At 56.6% G+C, this 18,334-nt stretch overlaps 1 protein-coding gene across 16 annotated transcripts in view; it reads left to right on the top strand.

Moving 5' to 3' along the window:
• Nucleotides 1–18,334, top strand: part of ARHGEF10L (Rho guanine nucleotide exchange factor 10 like) — a 173,928-nt gene that overhangs the window by 132,433 nt on the left and 23,161 nt on the right. For 14 of the 16 annotated variants that reach the window (XM_082465114.1, XM_082465119.1, XM_082465113.1 and 11 more), the window contains one exon: nucleotides 16,976–17,150. In XM_082465114.1, coding sequence (XP_082321240.1) covers nucleotides 16,976–17,150 — 175 coding nt within the window. Of the gene's footprint in view, nucleotides 1–16,975; nucleotides 17,151–17,621; nucleotides 18,330–18,334 lie in introns of those variants that run through there. The other 2 variants (XM_082465111.1, XM_082465112.1) reach the window with 2 other exon arrangements.

The following is an 18,334-nucleotide window of genomic DNA, read 5'->3' as shown; positions in this document are numbered from 1 at the left end:
AAAGTGGCTGCTGGTTGTTGGGGCAGGCGGTGTGGGCAGCAGGGCCTGAAGAGCTGGTGAAAGCTGGGCCCCCAGGCGGCCTCTCCCAGGGCTACGAAACTTTCCGGAGGGGGAGGAATTGGGAGGCATCATCAAAGACAGAGGCCCTGTCCCTGTCCCGGCCATGCCCACCTCGGGTCTGCTGGGCACCCCACTCCCTTGGAGGCGACTGATTTGCCGGCAGCCTGCTTCAGATTGGGGAGATCCTTGCCCCGCCAGGCTGTGCACCCTTGGACAAGGCACTGGGCCTTCCTGGGCCTCAGTCACTTCATCTGTAAAATGGGATGACAGCAGTACTGTGTAGAGTTACAAGAGGACTCAATGGGAGGGTTTATATAAAGGGCTGTTTCACACAGTGCCTGGCACATACTAAGTGTTGGATGAGCATCGGTTATTGTGGTAATTGTTTGCCTAACTTAAGTCCTTATTGTCATATACGTGGTTTGTTTGGAAAATCAAGCTGCTCCTTTAGAGTCAGAGGTGTTGGTGAGTGTGGGGTGTGTGTCCGCATTGCAGGTCTGCCGTCCCCTCGCTTCGCTGGCTGGAAGGCTTCCTTCTGCTGACAGCTGTTCTAGGAGCTTGAGACAGACAGATGAAGGGAAGGATGGGGCCCAGGCCAGGCCCTCACCCGATTTCGACCCTCACCAGCTGCCGTGCAGTCCCACCCAGGCCCTGCAGCTCAACTCCAGCCCCACTGTCCCTCAGGCCAATCGGCCACGAGGCTCCAGACTGAGGCTGCGATGATTTAAGATTAGTTCTGGACCAGCTGCCCTTAAGAAGGGGATCAATATGACCTTTGCCCTGCTCTGCATACCTGGAGGGCTTCGGGAGGGCACTGGGTGGAGGCAGCCGGGATGGAGGAAGGGGTGGTGGAGGAGGCTCTGCAGCAGGGCGGGAGGGAGCCCAGGCCCCCACCACCACCACCACCCACCATCCACAGCCGGGGAAATTGAAAAGTTTGTGCGTGACGCGATGCGGGCAGCTCACCTTCAGTACACACAATCCTTTGCACAGTAACGAGGCGATCGCCATGCATATTTAATAAAACCTCGCTTTGCTGCTGCTTGGGAAAGAGGAAGGCGGCCCATCTCTGTGCCGGGGCTCTGGGAACTGCTCTGGCTGGCTGCTGCTAATGATCGCCGGACCCGGCCGGCAGCTCCACGCTCGGCTTGGTGGCCAGACGACCCGAGGAGCGGCCTGTAGACTGGGCTGCTGTCCAGGCAGCTGTGGTCCTGAAGGGGTGCCGAGGGCTCAGCACACGTCCTGCAGCGGCAGCGTGCCTCAGCTCAGATGAGGGGCATTGCTTAGTGGCAGCGACGTGCTAGACTCTCCCCCAGGGCTGAGAACCCCTGTGGGGACTGGAGCGCCTCAGAGCTGCCTAGGGCTCCACGCCAGGGGCCCAGGAGTGTCCTGTCAGCCGAAGTGTGGTCGCGTGGCTCTGGCCCAAATGCAAAGACATTGAGTGTTCATCCAGGGATTGTGTCAACTCTAAGGACCTTGCCCTTGTTTCTCCCACCCCCCAGGAAGTAATAATAACCAACATGTATTGAGTGTGTAGTGTGGACCAGGCATGAGGTTAACTGCTCTACATGTATTAGCTCATTTAATCCTCAAACCACCCTGTGAGATGGGTACTATTATTATTTCACTTTACAGATGAGGAAATAAGAGTCCCAGAGAGGTTAAGTGACTTGCCCAAAGTCACACAGCCAGAAGGAGGCAGAGTTGGGATCTGAACTCAGGCCTCCAACTGAGTTCTGAACTGAGGCATCTTTTTTTTTTTTTTTAATACATTTTATTTATTTATTTATTTATTTAGGCTGTGTTGGGTCTTCGTCGCTGCACGCAGGCTTTCTCTAGTTGCGGTGAGCGGGGGCTACTCTTCGTTGCAGTGCACGGGCTTCTCATCGCGGTGGCTTCTCTCGTTGTGGAGCACGGGCTCTAGGCACGCGGGCTTTAGTAGTTGTGGCACGCGGGCTCAGTAGTTGTGGCTCACAGACTCAGTTGCTCCACGGCATGTGGGATCTTCCCGGACCAGGGATTGAACCCGTGTCCCCTGCATTGGCAGACGGATTCTCAACCACTGCACCACCAGGGAAGCCCCTGAACTGAGGCATCTTAACCGCCGTGTTGGCTGCCTGGGTGGGCAGAGGCTCGGTCCCCTTTGAGCTGCATTGTCCCCCTGCAGTTTCTGTCCTGTCCTATGTAACTCTCGGGCAGTGTTATTGTTTAAGTGCCTGCTTTTTCCTCCAACACATCTTCTGGGCCAAGGATTGCACCCTGTTCATTTCCCCATGTCCGTCTGGCTCACGTAGCTCACGTAGCAGGTACTCTAAGTAAATAGTAAATAGTCGCGGTGGACAGACGGAAGGTGTCCTGATTTGCAGACCTTTTGTGCAGGGGGTTGAGGGGGGTGGGCACAAGTGAGACCTGCTCTTAGCTCTTCAGGAGCTCGGAGTCCAGTATGGGGAGCAGACCCAGGATGGTCAGTGCCAGCCAAGTGGGAGGAAACCTGTGGGGTGGGGCCTGGGGGGCAGCGCGAGGGGTTCCAGACACGGGGAGGAGGGACAGGACAGGGGAGGTTCTCGGAGGTCAGGACCCCTGAGCTGGGCGGGGCAGGTGAGTCAGCTGTGATGCTGAAGGGGGAGAGGAGGCGGGGAGGATGCCCTGAGCAGAGAGGGCACCGAGAGCCAGGCCCGAGCAGAGCCAGCCCCGTGCTGTGTGGGATGGGGGTGGGCGGCTCCCCGGCAGGAGTCTCTGAGCTGCCGCCTCCATTAGGCCCACTTGGCCTCTGCCGGCAGCCCCTGACCTTGCTGAGCCCGTCCTGCGGAGCCGGTGCCGCGTTCTGTCTCTGGGCTTGATGCTTGCCCACCAACTGCTTATTCAGCTCCTTGATCCCAGCAGAGGCAGCAGCGAGGCCTGTTAAATAATAATGTAGCTCACCACGGCCTGTGTCAACACCGCATCGTCCATGTTCATTATCTGGATCGCCAGCTTCAAAGTCTAATCCAGTTGTCTGGAGTTCATTTTAACTGATCGCTGGAGGGGAAGTCGGCTGTGGGATGACCTGCTGCATCTTAATTTAAAAAAAAATGAGTTAGAGACAGGCCGACAGGAGGCCTTCGGCCTGTGGGGTGCGCTCTGCCGGGTCGGCCTGGTCAGGGCACCGGGGCAAGGCTGCTCCCCAACACAGCGCGTGCTGGGATCTCCGTCACCCCGGCTCAGGGGAGGGTGGCAGTAGCGACAGGGAGGGGCGCTGGGGAAGGGGCTGGGCTGCGGGTGTGCTTTATGCGACTGGGTCCTTGCGTCGCTGCGGGGGTCAGCTGGGCCCATTGTGCAGGTGGGGATGCCGACTAGAAAGCAGGCCCTTGACTTGTGGTCTGTGACCTCTGCTCCCCAGCCACGCTGGCCCCTCCGTTGGCCTCTGGACATGCCAGGCTTCCTCCCACCACTAGGCCTTTGCCTCTGCTGTTCCCCTGCCTGGAGCAGGGACACTGGGCCCACAGAATGTCCCTCGGGCGGCTCCTTCTCATCCCCCAGTCTCGGCTCAGCTGGCACATCCTCAGTGGGGTCTGCCCTGGCGGCTCCATCAGAGTCACCTCCGCCCCCAGTCAGGGTCTTGACACGTCAGTGGCTTTATTGTCATCAGAGTGTTGGTCACTGTCTGAAATTGTCTCCAGGACTGTTGTTGTCCTTCTGCGCCCACCCGGCCGTAAACAGATGAAAACGGGGCCTGGTCTGTTTTGTTCACCAGCGCATCCCAGGGCCGGGCGCTGCACCAGCTTCTCAGCCAGTGCTGGTGGGAGCGTGCAGGGACCCCCTCCTCTGTTGGGTGGGTTGAGAGGGGGGCTGGCTGCTGCCTTACATGATTGAAAATCTGGGCGGGAGGAGGTTTGGGGCACCAGATGGAGAAGCGCCTTGGAGGAAGCAGGCCAGGAGGCTACACCAGAACAGAGGTGGGAAGGAATCTGGGGAAAGGGCTGGTCAGAGGGTCTTGAGGCTGGGAGGTGGGTCGTGCTCGATAGCAGCCATCACCGCTGGGCAGAGGGACTCGGCAGGTGGGACAGATGCGGGTAGGACGGCTGTGTCACACGAGGGCCCAGGTCCCACCTCTGACTTGCCCCTGCGCCAGCCTTGAGTCATTTCCAAGGCAACCCCCTTTCTTCCCAGAACCTCCTGGGTGTGATTGCAGAAACACAGGCCTGGGGCCAAGGCTCCCCCAGCCCTGCCTGGAAAGTGCCGGAACACAGGGCAAGATACGTCTGGTTTGGGCTGTGGGCCTGGTTCCCACTCCACAGGGCTGTTGTGAGGGTTAATTGGGGCAGCTGTTTCTCACTGGGCCCCGGCGCCCCACCCTGGAGAAGCCTGTCTGGCCCCTCATCTCTGTGCACTGGGTCACAGCACCGGCACTGGGCCCTTCTCCTCCACAGCACTTGCCACGACTATCAGATTCGCCAGATCGAGGCCCTGTAGGGCAGGACCGCGCCTGATGCGCTCCCACCACATCCCTGGTGCCGAGACCAGGCTGATGTATCGTGGGTGCGCAGTGAAGGGTTGTGGAGACAGAGGACGTTTCCATCAGGGAAGTGGGCTCCATCTGTGGTGGATCTAAGTGTGCCAGGGGCATGTGGCCAGGGCGGGCAGAAGAGCTGACCAGCTCCGGAGCTCGGTGCTGAGCACGGAAGGTGCTTCCCCAAGCGCGTGCTGTCAATAGTCCGCCTTGTAGGGGTTCCAGCATCGTCGGCCCCGACTGCTCCGCCCCCTGCCACCACCCCGGCGCCTGGGTGCTGGCTTCTGATACCGGAACTCATGCTTTTTGTCATTAAGCACGCCAGAGAATAAACTTCTCTGGTTTCCTGGACACCACCAGACCCCAGATTTCCCCCTGCCCATCCCTACGTACACCCGCCCTCCACAGCCTTAATTTTCACATTTAGTGCCCAAACTTAGTTTGCATGTATTAGCTGTTGTAAATCTATCATAACAGTGTGACGCGGCATGAATAATGCATCACTGGGCTGTATTAGTTTTCTGTCGCCTATCTTATTTATGACACGAAACAGGTGGGAATTTGCAAAAGCGAAATCCAGGCGCAGGGATTCTTGGGTAATGGTATGCAAATTGGTGTGAGCGTGGAAAGATGCACCAAGTCCTCGGGTGTCCAGGGAGCCTCCAAGGCCCAGAGCCCTGGTGTTCAGGTCACCCAAGCTTGCGGATCAGGAGTCATGATACTCCATGGAGTCATCTCAGTTCAGCAGTTTTCTCTTAATTTTTTTCAGTGTGTGTGTCATTGTTATCGTTGTCATCCTGTTTTTCTTTCTTTAATTAAAAGTTGGCAGGTGAAACTCGAGAAATCGATTTTCTAAAGGTTGTGGAGACTTCCCAGGAGGAAAGTAACAAGTTCCAAAGGAGTGCAAGTGTTTTCTAGTAGCGTGAAGAATTGAGGTTAGATGTTCAGAAGGACTTCCTTTCAGGAAGCTTATGAAGGATAGAATGTGGGGGGTGGATTTGGGGATCCCGTGGGGCTCCCTTCCCGGGGGGGGCACCGATGGGTCAGAAGTGGTCCAGGGCCGTGGTTGCCACCTCTGCTCTGGGGTCTGGGGGTTGTGGGGACATATCTCAAGGGACGTCCTGTGGGACTTGGGTGGCTAAGGGGCTGGGCTCCAGGCTTCCTCTCTCCTCACCAAGAAGAGCGCAGGGCTTTCTTGTCTCTGACGTTTGGTTTCCCCCCGTCCTGGAAGATTGAGGTTGATGAAAGGATTTCACGGTTAAAGAAAAAATTGTTTGAAGCTGTTGGCTCAGGGAACAGGTTCTGTGAAACCATGGAGGAGAAAAGGGAGACGGTAGAGGGAAGGCAGATGGGAGGGGATGTTGGAGAGAGAACAGACTGGGACTGGAGATGGGGCAGGGGCAGACGATGGCACTGGGGGTGGGGTGTGGGGAGTGGGCAGTCCTCTGTCTTCTGAGCCCCTGTCCCCCAGCATCTCTGGCTGTCAGTCTGTCCTCCCCTCCACGTAACTCTTCTGTGTCCACCCCCCTCCACCATGGTTACTCTCCCCTCTGAGCCTGCTGCAGGATTAGGGATGGGGACACCATAGGAGCAGTTGTCCAATCCCCTGGGATTTGGCAAAGACACAGAGAGCCACGGACAGACCCACGGAATGCCAGGCCTTGGGCTGGGCCTTAATACAGTGGCGGCTGGGAGCGCCGGCGGGAGGGGTCACACCGGGAGAGGTTTAGGCCAGTGCCCGGTGCTTAGGGTGCACGTGGTGGTTATGTCATGGCCTTCGCAAGCCTGGCCGCTGGGCTGGGGGAGAGTCTGCCCGGTGGGAACCTCGAGACGCATTGCCGGCTGCCCCTGCTGTGGTCTGAGCGGACTCGGCTGATGGTCAGTGTGGGCTCGGGAGCCAGGTTGGTTGGTTTCGACCCCCAGCTCCACCACCTGTTGCCTCAGTTTCCCTACCTATAAAATGGGGATAATTACAGGCCCTACCTCAGGACTAAGCAGCGTGATGTACGTAAAACTCCCAGGGCTCTGGTGAGGAGTCAGCATGGCGGGCAGGTGTCAGCCGCTGTTTTATGGTGACTGCAGGACCTGCTCAGGATCCCAGGGACCCCCCAGTAGGTGGTGGAGCCCAGATCTCAGGGTGCTTCTGACTCCAGTGCCTGTGCTCACGAGCACGTGTGCATGTGAGTGCACGTGGGTGCGTGCACGTGAGAGAGAGGGAAATAGGTCGAGTATATTAATGTCATATAGGTCCTTGTCTGTGATCTGAGAGTGCTGACAGCACCCTGCTGGGACCTGAGGGCCTGGGTCAAGCCTGGAATCAATCCCCCCTCTCTGTTATCCCCTGGCCCCATCCCCAGCTCCCACACCCTCTGGACAGTCACCTGATCTCTCACATGGCTGCCACAGCTCCCCAGCGTCTTGGGGGTGGATCTGCACTTGGTCCGAGAGGTGGCCCTCCCCCGAGCCTTTCACTCATGCCCTGAGCGGGAGGGCAGGGAGGACGCCTTGGCCGAGCCTGCTCACCTCTGCTGCTGAGCCCAAGGGGAATCTGGAGTCCAGACCGTCACGAGGGGGGAGGCCCCCCTCTGGTTAAGCAGGTGCCACAGGTGCTGAGCAGATGCCGTGTGAAGGGGTGGGGGCCATGGAGGGCTGGGTGGGTGCCTGGAATTGCACCACGCAGGCTCGCTCGGCCAGGGCCGGCAGGTGTAATGCCATGTGCCCCTTGGAGCTGCAAAGCAACGCTGAGCCACCACGGGGGTTCTTTCCAGAACAAAAGCTCCCTCACACCTGACCAGGCTTCAGCCTGACCACCCAGGCTGCCTCTTCCCTGGCTCTTCCGGCCCCCAGCTCAGGGGTTGCACTGGCTGGGGCTCCAGTCCCTGTGCAGGGCCCTGGGCTCCAGCAGCGGCCCCCACCCCCATGGACCTGCCGCTCTGGTGTGGGTGTGGTGAGGGGGTCACGGGGCTGACAGAGACCCCCCCCCCCCATCATGAGTTAACGCTTATCGAGACTCACCCAGAGGCTGGTCCAAGCTCTTTGTGAGTAGCGACCCGTATAACCTTCACAACAGTTTTATGCTGGTGGTCACCTCATTACCCCCCCTTTTAAAGTTGAGGAAACCGAAGCAGGAAGTGGTGGAACTGGGACCCAGACCCTGATGGTCTGGTCCTGAGCCCATGGCCTCAATACCTCTCGAAAGCAGGAGGCAGGTGACAAGATGACCTCAGGCCACAGTGATGTCACACTGAAGGTGAGCCAGGCAGCCGAGCTCAGCCCCACTACTTCCAGGACAGGCCACTCCCCTTCTGAATCTCGATTTCCTCATCTGACCAGAGGCTCAGTGGTCCCACCAAATCTCGGGGCCGGCGGGGGCTCCGAGGGTTGAGTTGAGCTGCGGTGAGCGCAGCCCAGATGCACACAGGTGCTGAGCTACACGTCCCCAGCTCTCTGCTTGGGGCTTCACCGGGGTCCCTGTGGTGCTGGAAAGGGACAGGCACCAGGCAGACCCCGGTGCAGCCCGGCACCTGCTAGTCTAGAGCAAGGCTGGAGCAGACCCACAGCCAGGGTGCTCGGTGGCCCCAGGTGGCCGGCAGCCCGGCTCCCTCCTCAGGTGTGTGCGCTGCGTCTGCTGGCTTGTATAACTGAAGAAAACAAAAGGAAATTAAATAGGACTAATGAGGAGAATATCTATAGCCCACACTTTGAGATGTTTTTTAGCCAGATGCACAGGTGGATGTCAGTTTGGTTTAGTTTTTTTTGGTTGGCTTGTTTGTTTTCTTTTCCACTGTAGTTTATTACAGGATATTGAAGTTTTGTTTTTAAAGACAAAACGTTGGTGTGGCCACAGCAGGACAACTGTCCCTGCACTGGCGCTTTCTGTGGGCCTTGCTCTGGGTGTGGTGGTTGGCAAGAAGTGTCTGTGCCCACCTCCTTATGTGCCTAGTGATAAAGAAGTTTCAGTGCAGGAATTTTTAACTTGGCGGCAGGGGGCAAGAGTGGTTTACAGACTCTTTAGAGATGTTGGCAAAAACTATTGATCATCTTTCTAGAAAAGTGCACCAAACACACCAAATTTTGCACAATCAATTTCAAAATGGGTTGTTGAAGACAAGTTTGGGACCGGCTGTCACTCTTAGGGCAGAGACGTTGTCCTTCCCTCTGTCCCTTCTAGGTTCCCGGGGTGGCCCTGAGCCAGGAGAGCCCAGCACCCAATGAAGTCTCTTGCTAGACAAGAATGGCCTCGCCCCCACTTTACAGATGAGTAAACTGAGACCCAGAGGTGTTAACTGACTTGCTGGTAAGAGGTAGAGGTGGATGCCACATCTTAAGCCTCCCCACTGGCACACGATCCCCTGGCCTTGACCAGGTCCGATTCTGAAGGCAGAGTGTTAAGCTTTGGACGGAGCCCCACAAAGGTGTCTGTCCATGGCTCAGAGGTCAGATGTAGGCTTTGGAGTCCCATTAGGGTGACCAACTGTCCCGTTTCACCCAGACAAGGAGTTGGACTTCCAGTGCTACAACTGGGGTCTCTCTGGGCAAACTGGGATGAGTGGGTCACCCTAAGCTGAAATCCTGGCTTTCCCCCCATTTTCCAAGCACAGTGACTTTGTGAACGGCATTCAGCCTCTCAATTTGTTTTCTCAGCTGTAAAATGTTGGTAAGAATAAGATAGATAAGGGAAGGGAGTTGTGTCCTAATTGTCTTTAAAAGACCGCCTCTGCCTGCCCAGTGCAGCGGCTTGGAGCATGACCTCTGGGTCTCAATCCTCAGCCTGTCCCCTGGCTGGCGGAGTGACCCCACGCCGCTTTCTCGAAGCTTCGGCATCCTGCCTGTTAGGTGAGGATGGAAGGGTGGTGTCCTCATCCCAGGTTGCAGGGGTACTAAGCGGAGCCAGAGCTGGTGAGGTGCTGGTGAGTGCTCCGTGGATGGTCTCTGGGTCCATGACCAGGCCTCCCAGGCCAGCTCGTTGTGGTGACCGAGCAGCGAGTAGGAGGCAAGAGCCCCTTCACGCCCACACCCTGCTGGGGAGCTTGGCATGAAGGTGTCGGGGGCAAGCCTGGAGCTTGGAGTCCACAGGTCAGGCCCACACCCCAACTCTGCCCCTGTCTGGCGGGTCACCTGGGCTCATCGTGTCCCCTTCTGGGCTCTTTCCCTCTTCTTTCGTGAAGGCCTCTGGGAAGATGAAATACCAGGCATGGCGTGGCCTGGCACACAGTAGGTGCCCAGCAAGCCTGGCACACAGTAGGTGCCCAGCGAGCAGTAGCCTCTTGCCATTTCCTCGGCAGCCCCTGGCCTCTGAAGGCCCCAGCATCCCTTCCCGGCTCCTTGGCGTTATCGCAGCTCTAATGACTTTGAGTGCTGAGCTGCTCACGCCAGGAATTTATGGAAACCAGACCCAGAAGCATCACCTGGAGGCACATAAATATTGTAGGACTGAGGCTGGGCTGTGTCAGCACTACTTGGGGTGGGATTACTCACCTGAGACCCTCTGAGCAGATGTCTGCTGCAGGGCTGCCGTGAGGCTGCTGGGAGAGGGCGAAGGGGACGGGGCTCCGTGGGCGGCTGCAGGACGCTGGCTTGTCCCCGCTCCCCTGACCCGCTCCTGCCCACAGCCGCGTGCGTGGGGCGCTCACGGTGTGCTGGCCCCATCCCATGAACCGCCCAGCACCCCATAAGGCAGGTTCTCCTTGTATCTCTGTTCGCAGATGCGAGAGGAGACCCAGTGACCCTGCCAGAGATGAGCTGGGAGCTGGGAGTCAGGCCCAGGCCCTCCCCTCCAGCGACCAACCTTTTTTTTTTTTTTTAAATAACTTTACTCCCCTGACTCCCAACTTTTTAATTTAAAATATTTCAAACTACAGGAGGTTAAAAGAATAGTACAATGAATGCACAAATTGTCTTCACCTAGTAAACCAACTGTTAACATTTTACCATTATTTTCTTCCCATATTATACATATAGACACACACACCTTTGGGGGCTAAATCACTTAAAAGCTAGTTGCAGACGTCATTGCCCTTCATACATAAATACTTCAGCTGGGCTCCCTTATATAACCTCAGTAGCATTATCGTGCCACAGGCCCGTTTTCCCAGTTGTCTTCAAAATATAGCTACTCCCCATCGCCACCTCGGGCATCCAGCTGGGAACACATGTTGCATTTGGTTGTCATGTTTCTTTTGTCTCCTTTTAATCTAGAATAATTCCTCTCCTTTTTTTCTTTTTTGGTCTCCATGATAGTGACTTTTTTGAGAGATCCAAGCCAGTGTCTTCTCATAGGTCCCACCAGCTGGAATTGCCCCATTGTTTCCTCCTGATGAGATTGGAGTATTTGGCCAGATTCGGTGTAGGAAGCCGTGCCTTCCTATCACATCCCTGGGGAGGCGGGAAATGCAGGCTGGTCCCATCCTTCATCACTTGGTTAAGGTGGGGTCTGCCAGGTCTCCCCATCGTAAAGGTACCAGTTTCCCTTTGTAATTACTGCGGGGGATTCTTGGAAAATGGGAGAATATCCTGTTCCTCAGTGAATTTTCACTACAAACTTTATTTGAAGAGGAGTTTCCTCCCCGCCACTTAACCCTCCTCCTTTATTACTACTGCAAATTCATAGAGTATTTTTAAAATCCTGTGTGCTATCATCCAGGACCATTGTTATTACTTTTGATGCTCAAATTGTCTCAGATTTGCACACCAGGAGCCCCTTTGTGCTGGGTCCTGAGTCCTGTGGACACTTCCTCATCATTCTTTGAGCACTTCCTTGCTTGTCTGCCTCTAGAGACGCTCTAGGCTCATCTGGTACTTCCCCTGCCCTAATCAGCCGTTTCTCCAGGGTTCGCTTTTGTGGGGAATGGTGGTTAGAAATCAAGAAGTGGTGTGCTCACTGCTGCCGGGGTGTCATTGCTTCCAGACACTTACAGTGGACAGAGCCAGGAGAAAAATCTCAAGTTCATACTGATACCTCTAATTCAAGTCCAAGGTCATAGAGCTCTACCCTAACGTCTCACTCTACACTTGACTCTTGCTGTTTACCCTGGTTCCCAATAATAACATCAGTGTACTTCAGTCACACTGTGTAGTTTCAGAATCACTGTGCCTGTTCCATTACCACCACCAAGCTTACTAAGTAAAGTTCAGGATTTTTTTGTGGATCTTTTTGTCCTTAAACAAGGACCAAGGTTGTGTAGTCAGAGTGCTGAGTTCTCAACCTACTTGAATGGATTCTTTTCTATGTGGGTGTGACCATGTTCCAATAAAACTAGATTCACCAAAACAGGCGGCAGACTGGTGTAGCCTGAGGGCAATTGTGTGCACACCTCTTGTCCAGAATATCATCCTAACAGAGCAGCTCCTGGTGCAAGGTAAGCAGCCAGTAAATAGCCGTGCCTGGACCATAGCGGCCGAGTGGGCAGGAAGTATCAGGCCTTCTGGGGCCCAGAGGAGGGGCATGACTGGGCTGGTTGTGCAGGGGGGCAGGGGGCCTTCTTCAGGGACAGGGGGTAGAGGCCTCTTAGATGGTAAGGTGGTCCCCCCACTCCTGGGCCCCCCAGGCTGGCCAGGGATTAGAGGGGGGGTCCAGAGGTGAGAATGGGGAGCCATGGCCTGGAATTGGGGTGCCAGGTGGGCAGTGTTTCACCTGGTCCTGGTTGGGAGGAGAGGGGAGCTTGATAAGCTGATAGCCTCCCCGGCTCTGGGCAAGCAAACACCCCATGTTTGGAAAACAAAATGAGATGCATGCTTGTCAGCTCCGAACCCAGTGGCATCAAGGGCTGGGCCTCACTGCCGCCTGCTCCCACCCAGGGATGCTGTGCTCAGCTCCCTCCGCCCTCCTGGGGGACCCATGATGCCAGGGTGCCACCTACCCCTGCCCTGCGTGCCCAGGAGGCCCAGCCTCAGTGCCCCAGACCCGGCTTCCCCCAACAGGCTCCTGGTGCGGGCAGGGGTCCTGGCAGCCCAGGAATAACTGAGGAGTGAGGGGCGGAGGCTGGAGCTGCCCTGTTCACACCTATCCCTGCCCTCACCCCCACTTGCCTTACCATTGGACTTGGCAGCTTTGCACAGGCCTTGGGCAAAGCCCTTTGGGCCTGGAGACAGACTTGTTATGCCTCTGGAGGAATGAGCCTGGATGTCCACTGCTGACTTCTCTTGTAATTAGATTCTGACGGCAGCACGCCGGGCTGACGGGCTGCAGATTCAGGTGCAGCTTTCCGTGGGCCCAGGTCTCTCGGTTACAGTGCGGTTTGGCTTTTTCGGAGGCAGGAGATGCTTCTGACCTTCCTTCGGGAGCCGGGCAGGAGTCTCGCTGCACGTGTGTGAGCATGCACACACCTTCCTGTTGGTATCTATGTGTTTGTGCATTCACGTGCAAGTACGTGCGTGCCGGTTTTTGGAAAAGTCTGCAGACGAAGCACGTTGGGTGCCCCTTCCATCCCGCTGCCCCATCCGTTCAGCCATCTGCTTGTCGACGGCAGGCATTGCGGGGCTGTGGACCCGGCCTCAGGGTCTCATCTGTGATGGGGGTTGGTGGTTCCTCGGCTGGACTCTCCCAGCAAGGCCCCCCTTGGGGGAGTGTCCTGTTGTAACCATGGGCTCGGCCTGGGTCTGAGCCTTTAGGAAAGCTGAATGCAGGCTGGTGCAGGAAGATAACCACCCCTCACCCCCGACAGCGGTTTCTTTCCTTGAAGGAGAGCTCCCCTCCGGAAAGGAGCTGCCGGCCAGCACTGCCGGGGCTGTGGGCTGTAGACTGTGGAGCAAAAGGCCAGAGACTTGGACGTTCCCGCCCTTGCCCTGCGCTGCACGGACTGAGCCCGGCTTTGTGGAGGCTGTGAGGGGGCCGGGCCTCTCCCCACATCCCAGGGCTCCCTGGTTGAGCCTCCAGCTCCCGGGCCTTCACCGGGGCGCGGGAGGGGTGCCAAGGAAGGAGGAACAGACACCCCCCCAGGAGGCCCGAATCTGAGCCCCCAGTCTGAGGGAGGAAATCGCTCCCTGCCCTCTGAGTGTGCCCGGCCTGATACGCGGCCCCCTCCTCGCCCCTGGAGCGCCCACTTTGGTGGAGATGAGGCACTCCTGTCCCAGAGGGAGCTGCAGCTTCTGCTCGAGGGGACCCCCATCAGGGGTGAGCTGCGCGCTGGGACCCTTCCTCTGGGACCCTCCACTTTCCTGTCCCCCCAGCCCGTCCGTCAGGCCACCCCACCTGGGCCGCAGAGCTCAGCCTTCAGGGACTGGCTCAGAAAAAGCCATTTCATCTGCCATCTCACAGCCTTGCCCTCCGCGGGGCCCCGTGTTCTTCTTTTTTTTAAAATTTATTTATTTTTGGCTGCATTGGGTCTTCGTTGCTGCGTGCGGGCTTTCTCTAGTTGCGGCGAGCGGGGGCTACTCTTCGTTGCGGTGCGCAGGCTTCTCATTGCGGTGGCTTCTGTTGTTGCAGAGCACGGGCTCTAGGTGCACGGGCTTCAGTAGTTGTGGTACGCGGGCTCAGTAGTTGTGGCTCGCGGGCTCTAGAGCGCAGGCTCTGTAGTTTTGGCGCACGGGGTTAGCTGCTCCGCGGCATGTGGGATCTTCCCAGACCAAGGCTCGAACCCGTGTCCCCTGCATTGGCAGGCAGGTTCTTAACCACTGGGCCACCAGGGAAGCCCGGGACCCGTGTTCTGATTGGGAGTGAGCACTGAGTTCATTGGCTTGGCTCCCCCTTGGCTCCCCATGGAGACCCCCCTGCCCCAGCTTCTTTATCTCGGTGGGAAACCTCTGGTGATTTGAACCGGGATGAAGTTGGGGCTGAGCTGGGGCTGGTGTGACAGCGGCAAAGGAAACCGAGTCCTTTTATTGCCACTTCTCACTGGCTAAGCCCACGCGAGGCCCAGAATTCCAGCCCGCTGCGGCACAGCCCTCGAACTGAACTTCTTTCAAAGGTAAACCTGAACTTGTCACTTACCAGGCTCAGCCCCCTCCCGCACTTGAATACAATCTAAACTCTTCGCCGTGGACTTCAGGGCTGCCGGGTGTGATCTGGCCCCTGACCGCCTCTCCCACTTCTGTCTTGCCACCGTGCTCCCCAACACTGACCGCCTTTCTGTTTCTCAAACACGGCAAGTTCATTCCTGCCCCAGGGCTCTTGCACTTGCTGTACCCTTTGCCTGACATGCTCTCCCCTCCCCCATCCCACATCCCAGAGCCGATTCCTTCACATTTTTATTGTCTCTGACAAATACTACCTCCCAGAGAGACTTTCTCTGGTCACCCAATCTTAATGGCACCCAGTATTTTTACTATTGGGAGTAATCTTTATTTGTTTTAACTGTGTGGGCCCTTTGTTTATCTTGTTCATCACTATATTCCCAGCACCTAGACCCATGCCAGGCATATCGTAGGGGCTCGAGAACATCTGTTAGATGAATGAGGCCGTATTAGGAACTGGGTTTGTGCTAAGCTCTCCCTCACCCAGGAGTCCCTATAACTCTCATGACAACCTCCACCTACAAATGGGGAGACTGAGGCCCAGACCTGGGAAGTTATTGAGGAAATGAGGTTTAACGGCAGGCCTGATTCCACATTGATGTTCTGGCCAACACCTCTTGCTGTCCTGGGCTTCCACCCAAGATCTGCTCTTTATAGAAAAAAAAAAAAAAGGAAAACCAGACAACTGGAAAGGAGGAAAATCAGCAGGTCGGGCCCTGGAATAACACTCAGTGTGCAGGTTTCACCTCTCCTGCCCCTTCCCCTCCCCCAGTTTTGAATGTGCCCTTTTGCTTTTGTTTCTTTTTGCAATTACTGCTATAACATTCACATTCTTCTACGTTCATCACACAGTCTCTGTAAACATGACGTTGAATAGATGTAGGACAGTCCACCGGGTGGATGCACCAGAGTTACCTGACTGTCCCCAGTGCTTGGGCCTCTATCTAGCCTGGTGAGCTGGGGTTGTCGATGTTTAAGTAACACCTCAATGTCAAGGCTGGAATTCAAGCATCCATCCATTCGCTCTTTGACCAGATTTCACTGTGCGCTGGGCCCTATGCTGAACAGGGAGGATGTCGACGGGCCTGAGGCTCAGTGTCTGTCCTTGGAGTTCATGGACCGGTGTGGGAGGCAGCCAAGCAGGGCCAGAGTGGAGTAGGTGTCGTCAGGCTGGAATGCGGCAGGCAGAGGAAGTGGCCGGTGCACGGGTGGCTGGAGTGGGCTTCATGGTTGAAGAGGGTGAAAAGCTTTTCCCAGGAGGGCAGGGGGTGGTGCACGTTGCAGACAGGCCATCTCGAGGGCAGAGGCGTGGCCGCGTAGGGCATCCTGAGCATCCCGCAGGCCCGGGCTCTGGCTGGCCTGGAGCGGAGGGAGCCTGCCAGGAAAGGCGGGAGTTGGGGCAGAGCTGAGGCCTGGAATGCCCAGCTAAGGAACTTAGACTTTCTCCGGCAGTAGATGGGAAGCCTGATGTGTATCTCTTCTCTTTGTAAGAGGTTTTTTTTTTTTTTTTTTTTTTGTAATTAATTAATTAATTAATTTTTGGCTGTGTTGGGTCTTCGTTGCTGCACACGGGCTTTCTCTAGTTGCGGTGAGAGGGGGCCACTCTTCGTTGCTGTGCGCAGGCTTCTCATTGTGGTGGCTTCTCTTGTTGCGGAGCACGGGCTCTAGGTGCGCGGGCGTTAGTAGTTGTGGCACGCAGGCTCAGTAGTTGCGGTGCATGGGCTTAGTTGCTCCACGGCATGTGGGTCTTCCTGGACCAGGGCTCAAACCCGTGTCCCCTGCATTGGCAGGCGGATTCTTAACCACTGTGTCACCAGGGAAGCCCTTTTTTATTAAAGATCAAAATTTCATTTAAAACTGTAAAAAAAAATCAAATAGCATGGAAGGGTTTATCTGGAAAAGCCCTTCCTACTCCCCGTCTCCAGTCCTGCTTCCTGGAAGAAAATACTTTCACTTGTTCTGTTTTTAATCCACCGGGCACTTTTCTTGTGACTCAATTGTGTGCTTCACTGTTTCTGGATTTATCAGTTTTTGGACATTATGTCTTGCCTCCCTGCAGTGAAGACGAGGGTTTGGCTCACACCACCCACCTGCCTTCCCTAATAGTTCTGTTCTGTTGGTGCCTTCATACCTTTAGATAATATACATAAGCTGTCACTTCCTCTTCCGTAGACTTGCAGCTCTGTCTTTCCCTGGCATCTGTGCGCTTGTCTTTCCTTGCTCCACGTTCGGTGCTGTCACGTAGGTAGCTTGAGATGGGCCATGTTAGAAGTATTTACACCACGGGAATCAGCAGACGCAACACACCAGGATTCCCCCCGCCAGTTGTTAAAATGTTTACCGACACAGCACTGCCGGGCTTCTGAGGTTTCTTCCCTCTGACTTGGGTTCAGGCAGAGGCCGGGTTAGCTTGGCTCCCAGAGGCTTGGCTGGCCGGCCCCGCCCAGCTCTGACAGCCCTCCCTCTGTGCCGCAGCAGAGCTTCGAGGCACACCAGGACGCAGCCGTGAGTGTGACACACATGGTGAAGGCGGGCAGCGGCGTCTGGATGGCCTTCTCCTCCGGCTCCTCCATCCGCCTCTTTCACACGGAGACACTGGAGCATCTGCAGGAGATCAACATCGCCACCAGGACCACCTTCCTGCTGCCAGGTGAGGCTGCCGCTGGGCCATCGTGCCCTGCTGTCCTGGGGCTGTGAAGGGCGGGAGGGAGCAGACATTCGGGAAGCAGCTTCCACGGCCAGGCCAGCCCATCTCATTAACCCTTGAGGCAGCCTTTGGTCAGCCTTGAAAACTAGGCCTCCCAGAGGGGAAGCAGTGGGCTCAGGATTTGAACCCAGGCCTGTCCTTCCAAAGCCCTTCTGGCTGTCACCGCAGCACAGCAGGGGGGGGGCTCGTGGGAAGTCAGGCTCTGGGCTCAGGGGACTCCCGCAAGTCAGGCGGCCGCTAAAAAGCCACGCTGGGCAGGAAGCCAGGCTCATCTATACCTGCCACTCCTCAGGTTGACCAAAAACCCAATTCTGCCTCAAATCACCTTCAGAATAAGGCAAAGGGAAAGAGAGAAGGTCAACTAAGGGTCTCTTTCCTTAGAGGTTTTTAAAGAAAGGCAATTGTCCCTCTTAGTTTGCCATCAGGTTTGGGGCAAGGGGAGGGTGAAGACCTTGGACATCATCCCCTTGGGACCCGTGCTTCCTCTTGCAGAGCTGTTTGTGAGACCCATGGAGAGGATTAAGATCTGAGCTCACCTAGCACCCCCGCTGCCACCCAGCATCTGCCGAGGCCTCCGTAGAATCGGCTCCAGGCATCTCCCCTACTGTCTGCTGCCCCAGTCGCTGCCCAGATCCCTGTGGGCTGTGCTGGGAGCCAGGGCAGACATGTGCTCAGGGTCCATCCCTGCCCCCAGCGGGCTTTAGAGCAGCCCTCGGGGCTAGCAGGCCTTGGCCTGCCTTGCCCTGACCCGGGGCTGGTCTCGGAGGGTGTGGGGACTGTCCTGTTCAAGCTCAGCCGACTGGGCTGGGTGCAGCAGCTGGGGGCGCCGAAGGGCCCCAGGGCCAGGGAAACAGAGAGGCGTGGCAGGCTGAACCTGGAGCTGATTGTGAGAGGGGCTCGGCAGATGGGCCACGGCAGAGGCTGGAAGTGGCGGGGTGGGGGTGGGGGCGGGAGATGGTTACTAACAACGAGATCAACAACAATAGCGATAGTACCTAGTAGCTGCCACTCTACAGCGAGCTAGGCCGGAGTTAGACAGGCCCTGCTGGAATCCTGGCTCTGCCGCCTTCCAGCTCTGTGACTGCGAGCAAGTGGAGAGCCTCTCCCACCTTCCGTCCCCGCCTCTC

This window comes from Balaenoptera physalus (genome assembly GCF_965194825.1).
Source record: "Balaenoptera physalus genome assembly, chromosome: 1".
Taxonomy (NCBI): Eukaryota; Metazoa; Chordata; class Mammalia; order Artiodactyla; family Balaenopteridae; genus Balaenoptera; species Balaenoptera physalus.
The sequence above is the reverse complement of the archived record's forward strand: the minus strand, read 5'-3'. Positions and strand labels throughout refer to the sequence as shown.